The sequence below is a fragment of the Scardinius erythrophthalmus genome, assembly GCF_964197995.2.
Source record: "Scardinius erythrophthalmus genome assembly, chromosome: 2".
NCBI lineage: Eukaryota > Metazoa > Chordata > Actinopteri > Cypriniformes > Leuciscidae > Scardinius > Scardinius erythrophthalmus.
In genome coordinates, this window is record NC_138222.1 from 53,987,656 (window position 1) to 54,001,188 (window position 13,533).

At 34.6% G+C, this 13,533-nt stretch overlaps 2 protein-coding genes across 2 annotated transcripts; both read right to left on the bottom strand.

The window, feature by feature from the left end:
* Positions 1-2,366: 2,366 nt before the first annotated feature.
* LOC308686879 (uncharacterized protein) lies at positions 2,367-5,226 on the bottom strand. Its single transcript, XM_081358952.1, has 6 exons — positions 5,105-5,226; positions 4,644-4,994; positions 4,227-4,562; positions 2,983-3,090; positions 2,807-2,859; positions 2,367-2,689 (listed from the first exon to the last, which is right to left on the bottom strand). The coding sequence occupies exons 1-6, from the start codon at positions 5,148-5,150 to the stop codon at positions 2,576-2,578; spliced, it is 1,008 nt and encodes a 335-aa protein (XP_081215078.1). The 5' UTR covers positions 5,151-5,226; the 3' UTR covers positions 2,367-2,575.
* Positions 5,227-8,009: 2,783 nt separating this feature from the next.
* Positions 8,010-10,234, bottom strand: nitr4a (novel immune-type receptor 4a). The gene is made up of 6 exons (XM_081352979.1): positions 10,145-10,234; positions 9,661-10,011; positions 9,219-9,572; positions 8,673-8,783; positions 8,484-8,536; positions 8,010-8,398 (listed from the first exon to the last, which is right to left on the bottom strand). The coding sequence occupies exons 1-6, from the start codon at positions 10,191-10,193 to the stop codon at positions 8,279-8,281; spliced, it is 1,038 nt and encodes a 345-aa protein (XP_081209105.1). The 5' UTR covers positions 10,194-10,234; the 3' UTR covers positions 8,010-8,278.
* Positions 10,235-13,533: the final 3,299 nt, after the last annotated feature.

Sequence of the window (13,533 nt, forward strand, 5' to 3'; positions counted from 1 at the left end):
TGAGTGACAGCTGTCTGTGGTCTCCCAGTGGTTTACAATATTGGAAGTTTGTTGTTAAGGGATTAATTTAAATTATTAATTTAATTTTGTTTTGGAAGAAGGATTGATGATGTATTGACTCATTTAAATTTTGTTAATTGTGAACTTCAAAAAAGTTACATGGTGTACTCTAGTTTATTATTAACATTAGACTGATAAACTATGAAAATGGATGCATATAGTGCATATTTTATTATGTATTTATTTAGACAACTCAAAGTGTGCATACACTCTGTGGTTTATATAAACACACATGAATCGGAGATGCACATGAGGGTATCTTTAGTGATAAGTACTATATATAAAACAAAAATGTCCAGCAAGATCTCGGAGGCTTCTTGTAATTAACGATGCTTCTGAGCAGAGTGAGCTATTTGTGTTTTTGGTAATGGAAAGGGATGTGAAGACAAAAATTGCCTTCGTAGGTAAAGTATTTTTGTTGTGGTTTTGATGAAGGAAGTGTTGTGAAAGAAAAATAAATGGGTCTTGTGGGTGGAAACTACTTAAACCATAATGCGTGCTCATTTACAGTGCTGAGCAAAGGTCCTGATCCACTTTAACTTTTTTTTATTTATTTTTTTTTTATTTTTTTTTTAATGAAACATATGCCTTTTATTTTTAAGGCATATTTTCTGCCTTATAAGTTCTGTGATAAATAAAATAAGGTTTTATTTTTTAGCACTTTTTAAATATTTCCACGGATATGTAGCCTATATGTAGTCTATATATATATATATATATATATATATATATATATATATATATATATATATATATATATATATATATATATATATATTATACTCGTGCCTGGTTATGCTTTCTTTTAGTTTAGATCTAAGAAATATAAAACACCTAAAATTCAACAAACAGTAATACTATAAAAGTAGGACAAATTACAAGTAACCATTTACGTAGACTCTAAAAACATAATTAATGATCACACGATTATTCTATTTAAGCTAAAATGATTCAAATGATGTATTTTGATAACAGTTAGAAGTATTCAAGATACAAAGCTGATCCGCTGATGTTCACTGTAGCCGTTTTTGTTCTACACTAAGCAGTTTCTTCCTGTCGCTCACTCAGCAGGATATGATGTAATTCACTCGTTCCGCCCGTTTCAGTTTGACATGTTTAGCCTGAGCACTTTCCATTATATCTCTTCCTCTCTTACTTTTCTGCTGGACTTGGATGAAATGAAGAGATTTTCCTGGTGGGAGTCATGTTTTGTTCATAAATCATGAGTAATGGGACAAAGAGCTTGTGCCACACAGCGAGAAGGGAAAGGGTTAAGAATGGGCGTAGAACAAAGGAAATTGCAGAGAGGATAGCAATAGAAAGTTAGTTTTGAAAGCATGAGATCCCACCCTCCCTTCATATGCATTTTCTGATGCATTTTCACATAGAGCTTTTCATTGGCCAATGTTCTAAGAGATAAGATAGTCTATACATGACCTGACGTTTTATTCTTATCCAAAACATGATGATGTAAATATTATGGAGCGCTAAACACTCATGTAATGTACTTTATATTTCATTCATACTGGAAAGGCGCCGTCTTGCAGAAAGTCCAAAACGGACTCGTATGTACAGTAATAACTTATGATTTTCCAGGAAACCCATTATATGGACAAAGGCATTCAGCTATCGCTGTAGCTGAATAAAAAGCAGAAACGTTTTGACTGATGAAACGTGAAGACGATAAACACAATTGCGACAATAGATGGTTTATGTATTTATTTCAAGCCATCTCAGGGTATTTTCATAACAATAAAGTACATGAATTATGCAGTGCTAATTGTCAGCCTTTATTACAGTATAGAAACTATAAAATAGTATATTTTCTGCCTTTTCTGTGATTTTTAAAAAACTATTTTTTTTTTCAAATTGTATAAAATCCATGATGACTCAATGCGCACGTGTTTGTAGTACATAAACCAATCATAAAATTGTCATAAGGAAAATATAAGGAAACATATTGCAGAATACAAATGAGTGGTTATTGTTCAGCAGTGTGTTTGATTTCTTAAAACCTGTCAACCTGTCAAAGGTCAGAAAAAAACTGGCATTACACGTGACATTTCTGTCCCCCTCACTTCTGAAATGATGATCCCCCCTTAGAGTTGAGTAGGTGTTAAATAGGCCAAAGTCACTGCTGGCAGTCTCATGTATGTCAAATGAAAGAGGGCTGACTAAAGCTCTTCTATGTAGTTTGGTCTGTTGATTAGATCTTACCACAGCACAGGGGTGTTACTGGGCTAACTTTCAGACCTTGTGGTTTGCGGTGTGTCTTATCTAACGTTAATCAAAACCAAAGTTTGTTTATCTGGAAAAATAAGACACTTTATTCACACGCAGTACATTAATACACATTAAGAAAGAGCTCAATGCATGGGGTTATTTCAACAGAATAAAGAGACATTTAAATTTCATAATTATTTCAAAACATAAAATATGACAGAGTGGCTCTGGTTAGCAAATAACATTAGCAATTACAAATACAGTACAAATACAGTTACAGTACAGAATCGTTTCATTTCAGTCCAGAGTATTCTGTCTGCCATTGCCTCTCCACTCTCTGCTGTCTTGAACTTTGTGAATTTGTGAATTTTACGGCAGCATAATTCACATCAGAGGTCATGTGGTACTAAAAATAAAAAAATATATATATTTAATAAACATTTCCATGAAGTGATGTATACATCACCTACACAACTAAACACTTGACTTTTAGATACGCATATCATTTTGCCATGTAACAAACCTGTGCCCTTGACTCTACATTATCTGTAGCGTGGACTTGCTGAGATGTGTTGCCTGTTATAAAATGAAATATCAGACGAGTTTTAGTACTTCAAAATCGGCATTGTTAAAGGGAATAATACAAAATACCGCATATTTTGCACTTTTATATGATACTTTAGTCAAGTCAATGGTTACCTTTTGTCTTTGTCACGCAAAGTAGAACATTAGTGATGAAGCTTATGATCAGCAACGCTGCAAGGCCAATGAGAACGTAGAACTGCAAGTGCTGGCCTTTATGTCCATCTGAAACAATAAAATAACTGAATTATGGCCAGGAACTAGTAGTGGTCAAAAGTGGTGTCCAAAAATAGACATCTTCACCCTTTATTCAAATATTATTAAACATTTGTTAGAGGTTTTTGCATAGCAAAAAAGAAACATATTGCACAGTTGTGCTTATAGTCAATTGTTTCATTTGTGATGAAGCAATTAAACATGCCAAATTGTGTTCTTTTTCCCCCTTTGCATAGTACAATTAGCCTGGCAAGCTCACCATAGTCACGGCTCAATCCGAGGGGCGGGATAAACGGCTGTCTTTCAGATTCCCTCTGCACGCAATAGGACAGCGCTTCAACCAACCAGAGCGTTTTCCCAACAGCGGAGCTTAGTTGATAGATTCAACTTTTGCCATATCTGGCCAGCAAAACGACGAACACATCTTCCTTTTTTTAAGAATGACTTAAGTGCCGTTCTTTGCTCTTTTCTCAAAGAAAAACTTAACTCCAAGTCCTCCAGAGTCGCGGCCAAAGCCGATTCGAAAGACCGTTGTTCTCCATCAGCAGCCGCCATTCTTTGTTTTCAAGTAGCAGCAGCCAGGTAACCATCGCAACTCTGTCGTGTATGTTAAGCCCGCCCCCGCCTACTCTATACACAACGTGATTGGCCTGACCCAATCTGGGTTTTTGCAGCGAGAAGGTTTATTGAGAGTTGCTAGACCCACCTGGCTGCGAAATACATTTTGCTGCCGCTAGGGTGCGTCTAGATTTCTAGGCTATAGTACAATAAAAACTGTCGCTGAAGTTTGAATACTTTTCAAATAATTTTGTCCTTAGTTTGGACTTGATTTTCCCTAATTTTGCTATTATTATTTTTTTTAAATCACTTTTGGCCACTACTGTATGTACAACAATATGAAGCATGCAAATAATTTTTAATCAGTAGAAAATCTGTATTCTATATCAACAATAACCCCTGTTTAAAATGCTATATGCACACGAAAGTACTCTGTTGTATAATACAGTGTTTTTGGTCATAAATGGACAGCTTTTGTTTAGGCATTACACTAAAGCACCCTGAAATGACATAGAATTAAGTCATACTGCATCATCATCCATAAAACGGGGCATTAAGATGCGATTTCTTGTATTTACCTCACTTACCGTCAATATCCAGATTAATTCCATTTCCAAATAAAATCTCCCCACATGTAACCACAGCACAGTAGTAAGTCCCAGGGTTGATGTTTCTCATAGAGAGATTGTAGACACAGCTCCTGGAAGGAGAATCCGTCTCAGAGCTGTTTTTACAACTTTCTTGAGCATAAATGATTCCTGGACTAGATTTTCCTGAACCGGGTCTGAACCAGTAGACCCTGTGCTCGCCTCCACAGCTCTGTTGCTCATTTTGGATTGTACATTGCAGAGTCACATTTCCATCTGATGATGATGTTCCAGTTTGCTGTTCCTGCAGAATATGAATCCGGTTGGATTTAAAACCTATTGAAGGAACATAATGAATTTAAGGCTGTAAAATGTAATTAATGTCAGAAAGGGTTCGTCCAAATGTTAACCGCTCACCTCTAAGCACCAGATTAGCTCCAGCTCCAAAGTAGACAATGTTAGAAAAGGAACCGGCACAATAATATGTGGCTGAATCGGATTGTACAGTTCTTTCAATAGTTAGATTAAAGCTGCCAACCCCTGGATTCACTTTAAAGCGCTTTGTCTTTTTAAACTCATCATGAAGTTCACTGTGTTGAGACCAGTGATATGAAGAGGCTACTAAAGCAGGTTTTTCTCCCAGAGTCTGTTTGAACCACATGACTCTATTCATTTGGTCTTTGGGGTGAAAGCAGTGAAATGTCACATTATCACCCACTTGAACCGTTACATCCCCCATCTGCAAAATACTTCCAGAATATTGCATTGCTGTAAAATATTTAATTGCAGTTATTACATAAATGCGTTTCTACATAGACGACACAATGAAAAGTAAAGAAAGCTCAAGAAAAACATTACTGTTGTAAATTTGTACTTACATGGTTTATAAAAGAGAACACAAACAATGAAGAGAATGACATACATTTTCACATATGATCTCCAGGGCACAAACTTAAAAGTTAATTCTCGGTAACCTTCTCTCTGCTTCGAGTCAAAGCCCTGTGACATGATTCCATTGGCTCTCTGAGCTAACAAGTCATTTCCTTGTTCAACTTACTTTTAACACAGATGTGCTGCATCACGGTATAATCTTTAATGTAAATTACCTGTTCTGGTGTTCATTTCAATTTATTTAACATGATTAAAACTGACTAGAAATTAAGTTATACACATTTGGAATAACTAACATTGTGCAGTACACTCAATACATCGATAAGCTATTCATCAGACAAAGGAAACTCTCTTTATAATACATGTCAGAGTAGATCCAATAGCTGACATATGTGTACTCAAGCAAAGAAATATAAAATCAGTTTAATCTTGAAATATTATATTCCATACCACAGTATACAAGTGAAAAGGGTAAAATTTCAGTGGGGGTGTTCGACAAACAACAGAAACACATCCGTATGGAATTTCTTGGTTTATTCTGCATAGCTTTTGGGAGCATAGTGGTTCAAGAACTGGACTATTAACCCACAATTTTAAACCCTGAAAGAGACTATCCATCATAAACAGATAATGAGTTAGGAGTACTGTATTTACATTTTAATAAAAATTAAGGCGTGTGCTGGGAGATATGTACTGTAAATTTTTATATTATGATTAATGAATATTGTATAAGCACATTTACATAGGCATAATATGTTGTATATCAAGGTAGAAAAATATGTTTTTCAATTTTTGTGATCCCTCACTGCCATCACCTGGTAGCTTATAATAGTAGTTTTCTACACTGTTGTCACATGACCTCATCATGTTTCATGTTTAAAATCACTGTTGGCCGGTTTCACAGAAGAGGCTTAAGTCTAGTCCCAGACTAAAATGCATGTTTGAACTGTCTTAACTGAAATCAACTTGCATATCTTAAAATATGTCAGTGCCAATGTTTTTTTTTCTCAAGATTCATACTAGAAATGTTTTTTTAAAGGCACATTTATAAATGCTACTTAAAGGGACAGTTCACCCAAAAATGAAAATCACTCTCATGTCATCCTAGGTGTATATGACATTCCTCTTTCAGACGAATACAATCGGAGTTATTTAAAAAAAAATGGCCTGGCTCTTCTAAGCTTTATTATGCCAGTGAATGGTTGTTTCTGTTTTGAAGTTCATAAAAGTACATCTATCTATCATAAAAGTGCTCCACACGGCTCCGGGGGATTAATAAAGGCCTTCTGAAGCGAAGTGATGCGTTTGTGTAAGGAAAATATCCATATTTAAAACTTTATGACATCAGAAGTAGTGTAGTGCGTCATAGCATAGCGTAAATATAACAGTACGTCGCATTACTCGCATTAGTTACGCTTTAGGCTTAAGTCGAATCTGTATGTTCGTTTGACCGGAAGCTAGTTATTTTTCTTTATAAAGTTTTAAATATTGATATTTTTCTTACACAAACTCATCTCTTCGCTTCAGAAGGCCTTTATTAACCTCCCATAGCCGCGTGGAGCACTTTTATGGACTTCAAAACCGAAACAGCCATTCACTGCCATTATAAAGCTTGGAAGAGCCGAACATTTTTTAATATTACTCTGATTGTATTTTTCTGAAAGAAGAATGTCATATACACCTAGGATGACTTGAGGATGAGTAATCATGGGCTAATTTTCATTTTTAGGTGAACTATTCCTTTAAATGTCCTAATTGAACTAAGGCCTAAGCCCGGCTTAATCTAAGCCTTATCTGTGAAACCGGGCCTATGACATATTGACAATTAATTTGCATAAATTATTATAAATGAGTTATCATTGCACATCATTATTTTTCTCTTCTCTTCTCTAATGATGTGTTCTACGGTGCGAGGGCGGGGCAACCTGTCACTCACATGAGATCGACCAATAGCAAACCACAACCATCCAATCAATTGCCAATGTACAAAAGCAAGTCCTGCCCTATTTTTTTTTCTTGTTGCAATGTTTCAGGTGACTTTTTCAGGTGAGGTGCATCCTGTTCTCGTATTGGAAATAAAAATGTCTGGTCAGCATTAATTCAAATGTAATCCAAATTTACTTTTACTATTCCAAAGAAAATGTACTTTTCCTATTCCAAAGAAGGATAAAAAAAATCCTACAACTCAGAGACCACATTCCTTATTTCACAGTCACTAATCCCCACTTATTTTTCAAGCCTTCCACTGCAACTAAGGAAACCAGTTCCATGATTTGCATGGAAATTAACCCAAAAAATTCACCCCTAATTTCCCATTCATTGAATATCTGTTTTTCTCCAAATACAGTATGTCACGTTACGGAAGTAAAATGTGTTACAAGTGCTGACTCATGTTGAATTTAATTCTCGGCATTCTTATCACATCATGATGAGTAAAAAAGGATGTCGCCTCTGGCTTCCTTAGTCGGGGACACTTAATATTCAACAATATTATTGATTTGACTGCACTGACACTATTGGAGAACTGAACTGAGATGGACGATGACATCTCTGTTTTCTGCAGAAAACATGAAAATGAACTAATTTAATTTCTGATTATCTTTACATGGAACGGAATCAACACTGAACTATGAGACTAGTTTCTTTTTCTGTTATCTCTGTAAAGTTGTTTTGAAACAATCTGTATTGTATAAAGCGCTATATGAATAAAGGTGACTTGACTTGAATGATATGCTAAATATCATAGTTGATATGTCCTGTACTACATTCACTGGAAACGGAAGGTCAAATCGAGTGCATTGCATTTTGAGATGCACTATTTAACACACATGCTCTGTTGTGGAGGAAGTAACCATACAGTGTTGGGGATGAATAACTGAATTAGAGAAGGTTGACCTAAAAAAGTTGAGATGTTTATTCAAGTTGATGAACACACTACTTTCACATCTAGTTTCCCCCTTACAGGATGTGGTTGTGCTTTTATATAATTTTGCACGTTGTTTCTCTTATACAGAAATGTTAATGTTAACACTAACAAAAACACGTTTAACACGTAGCGTAATAAGCAGAGACGCACCAAGTGCATAGGAAGTTTTTTTAATGCACTCCTGGAGTTTGTGTTAAATATTATGATGTGATTCGACAATCAGCAGCAATAGGTTTCAGATATTATCGCGCAACATCGGTCTAGAGTACAGCGTCTCCTCAAAGGTCCTCTTTCTCTGACCTCTTTTTGTGGAAAAGTTCAGGGCAGCATAGTTAATGTCATCAGTGTTGTGGTACTAGAAGAAAGAATTAAGAGACTTTTTTCAGCACTCTTTTCAATTACACGAGTTAACTGTTATTCACACATATGATTCTCCTAACCTCAACTCTGGTTGTTACGTCATTAGCGGTCTGGGTTTGTTGAGGTGTTCTAACTGTTAGAAGTCAAATAAAGCAGTACGAAAAGAGTTATTCTATTATATAAACACATACTTTCTAATATTAGGATTATTATTATTATTGATAATACTTGAACTGAAATTATATCACTTAAATTAAGAAATAACTTACCTTTTCTTCTCATTGGTAAGCAGAGCAACAGATTGATGGGAAGGCTGATTGAACACACCACTGCAAGGCCAATTAAAATAAAATACTGCAGACTCTCATTATTAAATTCATCTGAAACACAATAAACATTGTGCAACTTTATAAATCTACAATAGTTTGTATGTTATAACTAATATTTAGTTAAATTAAGTTAAATCCCCATGTAGGAGTATGATTATGAAAAGCACAACAATTATTATATTCATACTTTGACTTCATTGTTTTCTTTAAAAAGGATTTTACTTTAAGGATACAATGAAAAGGTCTCCTACAATTAAAAGAAAGTCTTTGTTTTTATGACTTAAGACATCTATCTATCATTCTATCGCTCTATCTATCTATAACTCATTTTAAAAAAGCATGTGTACTTATCTATCTTATCTAATTTATCTTTGAAACTTGGCATTATGTACTGCAAATATTGCTCTTATGATAAATGGCTTGCGATGTTCCTACTTCGCAAGTCGCTTTGGATAAAAGTGCACTTATAAAAAATAAGGCAATTACCTTCAATGACCAACGTTGTGCCGTTTCCAAATAAAACTTCTTCACAAGTTACCACAGCGCAATAGTACATCCCAGCATCAGAGAGACCCACATTCATCTTGGGGAGGTTGTAGAGACAGCTCTGCGCATTAGAAGTGGAGGCTGCAAAGTTCTTTCCACACTCGTTGTTCGTGTCTCCATGAGTGTAAACTATTCCTGGATGGATTGTGTCTGAACCCTGTCTGAACCAGTAGACTAGTTGTACTCCTTTATCACACATTTTTACTTGCACTGAGCACTGCAGAGTCACATTGCTTCCTGGCTTGATAACACCAAGCACAGGCTGTTGTATAACAGCAGCTTTCAGGTCTGCACCTATAAGGGAGGGAGGGGGGAACAATTGACATTGACAATAAATGTAATCACCCATCTTTATATAAAAAAAAAGTATTACAATCCTCACCTTTAACCAAAAGAACAGTTCCAGTCCCAAAGGAAACAACATTGGCAAAGGCAGCGGCACAGAAGTAAGTGCCTGAATCAGATTTCAAAGTCCTCGGGATGGTTAAGTTAAAACTATCAGCTCTTCGCACTGCATGAAATCGTTGAGTTTCTTCAAAGTCTGGAGAAAATTCATTCGGTTGAGAGTGGTGATATGAAGACACTACTAGGACAGGTTTCTCTCCAAGAACCTGTTTATACCATAATGCTCGGTGTAACTGATCATCTAAAAAAAGACAAGAGAACAACACACTGTCCCCCTCTTGAACAGTTAAAACCTGATCCACATGAGCAACACGGCAATTATATTCACCTGTTGGGAAAATAAATAACATGGTTTGCTAAGACGGCATGTAAATGTTTAGTTAAAGAATTATCAAATATTTTGTATACTGTGATTCAAAAAAAGAAAGAATGATAAAAAGGTTTTGTTATTTTGTACTTACAGACTTCATGAAGAAAGAGAAAAAGTATCATGTAGATGCTGCAATCCATTTTATGTTCTTCCTGGGTCTTTTGTACTTCTGTCTAAATGTGGTATTTGGTCTATGTATCTATATGCTTTCTGAGGGTTTCATCATGTGACTCTACTGGCTCTCTGCAATCACATATTACTGCCCATTTCCTGAAGTAAGCTGCTAAGTACAGTATGTAAGCAAATGCAACTAGCAGACATCTAATCTCAGGCCAGATGAATGCATTTTAGAGAGATGCTTCGGATGGCGACATGCTAAAAAATATATATATACTTTATGATACATCAACTATAAAACAAAATTAATTAAATATTTTGGGAGAAGTACATGGTATGTAATACAAAAACATCAAAGCAGTCTGGAAAAGGTAGAAAGAAAATACTTCATTTGAAGAAGATTTTAGTTGTATAAGGAGTATAAGTTCACCAATGGAAGCCATTGCAAGCTATTGCGCTAACACATGTTTTTTTCTGTATAAGAGTATATCTATGTATCTGTGTGTACTAGTGATATCTGACTGCCATCATCTGGATGTGACTAGTAATACATTTCTGTATTTTTGCATAATGCTACAACAGTAGAGAAAAACAAACTGTCTACTATATCTCTATTTTCCATGTTTGTGTCATTTTGGGGTTCATTTGTAATAATACTGATATTTTTTGTCTATTGATGTCAAGCAATTTGCTCTGAAAGTTTTTCCCCTCATTTGCAAAATGTCGCCCCTCTCCATGGTGCTGAATTTAATGATAAATTATTGTAAACACACAATTTATCGATTTTTTTCATGTTTTAATGTGTAAATTTATACATAGTAATGACACACTGAATTACATGGCGGCATAATGTCACATAAATGCTATTATAAAATGAAAGCCCTATAAGACAACATTTTAAGACAACAACATAAAAGAAAATCTATAAAAGACGGTAACAGAAGTCTCTCCCTCATCACTTTGTCAAAATACCGATGCTGAATGCTGTGATGCTCGTATTATTTGTGACCACATGATAAGTGACATTCATTTAAACAATTTACAGACAAACAAAAGTTTGAAACAGTTACAACATGACAAGCATTAAGAATGAGGAAATCCTTGTTTTACACTTCCTGTTTGCGAACAGATGCATAGACCACAGAATTTACCTCTTTGTGGCCTTTTATTTTACGTGAAGGTTGGACTGAAGAAAACTTCAGCGATGCATAATTTTCTGAGTTTATTTCAGCAGTCTGATGAGAGAATATAATTTAGACAATACTCAGTAATGTTACGGTATCAGTGGTGTAAAGTATTTGAGTAAAAGTAATTAGTAACTGTACTTAAGTATCTTTTTGGCTACTTTCTAGTAACTTTTACTGAGTAACAAATATATTTGCACTACATTTTTTACTATATGAGTATATGTACTCTTTATTCCAATACATTTGTGATGAGTATGGCACCTAACTTTTTCTGCAGCAGTTTATTTCTGCTACATAAGAAGTGATATTGCCATCTACAGGGCACTGAAGGTACTATATCTTATGCGTTTTTCCCTTACTCACCCAAACTTGTCAATAAAGCTACTTTACGTGAATGCTAGTGCATTAGCAGGTAGTTGCTGAATCTACCTAGTTGCTAGTAACTAGTTGCTAGTTTTTGAAATTGAGATTTAAACGTCATTTTATGATTTGTGGTTTGTTAGGATAGGACGATATTTGGCCGAGATACAACTATGTGAAAATCTGGAATCTGAGGGTGCAAAAAAAAAATCGAAACATTGAGAAAATCGCCTTTAAAGTTGTTCATTTATGTTTGCAATGCATTCACTCATGAAAATAAACGTTTTATATATTCATGGTAGGAAGTTTACTAAATATCTTCATGGAACATGATCTTTACTTAAAATCCTAATGATTTTTGGCATAAAAGAAAAATCTATAATTTTGACCCATACAATGTATTGTTGGCTATTGCCACAAATATACCCGTGCGACATGTGACTGGTTTTGTGATTCAGGGTCACATATGAGCTATGAAATGAGGACATGGCTTCAGCCGAACCAGCATGTCCAGTGCAAGTAGCCTTTGACTATTTAATGTTACTTAACATTCTTTCATTTGTCCATTATATTGAAGAGATCATTTTGAAGGATATTGGTTTTACCTATTCCCTTTTTGAGCTCTTAACTGAGACTTGAGTGTTTGTAGATGTTTTAGTCAACCTTTATTTATTACAATATTGAGGCGTTCCGTTTTATTTTGATTTTAGAAAACAAAAATTGTTGCTCTCCTTACAAATCAACTGTTTCTTGTTTTTCACTGGCATGTCTTTTAGGTGTTGAGGACTGATGAATCTTTGAGCCTATATTCAGTACAAGTTAATACTTAAGTACTTTTAAAATCAGATACTCTAAGACGTATTAAAATTGGTGAGTCATTTTCTGTGTAAGGTATTCTGAACTTTTACTCAAGTATGGTTTTGAGGTACTCTGTACACCTCTGTATGGTTTATGTATGTGTTATAAAAATATTCTGGATGGTTCATAAATATCTTAAATGCAAACAATGTGCAGCAAAATTTTACTTTGGGATTGTAAAGTACATTATTAAATATTAGTATAAACCACTCATGTAAAAAATATAAAGCAACTCACCTGGGCTGTAGATTGAACCTTGCCAACACCTTAAAATGTATCATAATTAGAAATTAGAACAGTTACATCAAATCATTTTGGAAAATTTATACACCACAGTTAAAAAATTTGGGGCCAGTAAGATATGTTTTAAATAACTTTAAATATTTTTAATTTTGCAACGATGCAAAAGTGATTGAAAAGACATTTATAATGTTAATCAAGAACCCTGAAAATAATTATCACTATTTCAACATTGACAATCAACAAGCTGTTTTCAACATTCATAATATTAAGAACTTTTTCTTGAGTGGCAAATCAGCATATTAGAATGATTTCTGAAGGATCATGTGACACTGAAGACTGGAGTAATGATGCTGAAAATTCAGCTTTGATCATCGGAATAAATTACATTTTAAAATATATTAAAATAGAAAACAATTGCTTTAAATTTAAATAATATTTCACATTACTATTTTACTGCCTGCGTGCGCACAAGAGACTACTTTCAAAAACAATAATAACATTAAAAACATCGTAATCTTTTGAATGGTAGTGTATTTGTTAGCCGTTTTTTTGAGAGAATGTAATTTTGAAATGTGAAATGAGTAAAAAGGGTCTTACTTCTGTATGCAGCTCTTCTCCATGACAGCACCATTATTATATTCACTATTACTGATATCACTAATACAGCGGAGAGCAATGCGATGATATAGAACGTTGTTTTATGAGAAATAACTGG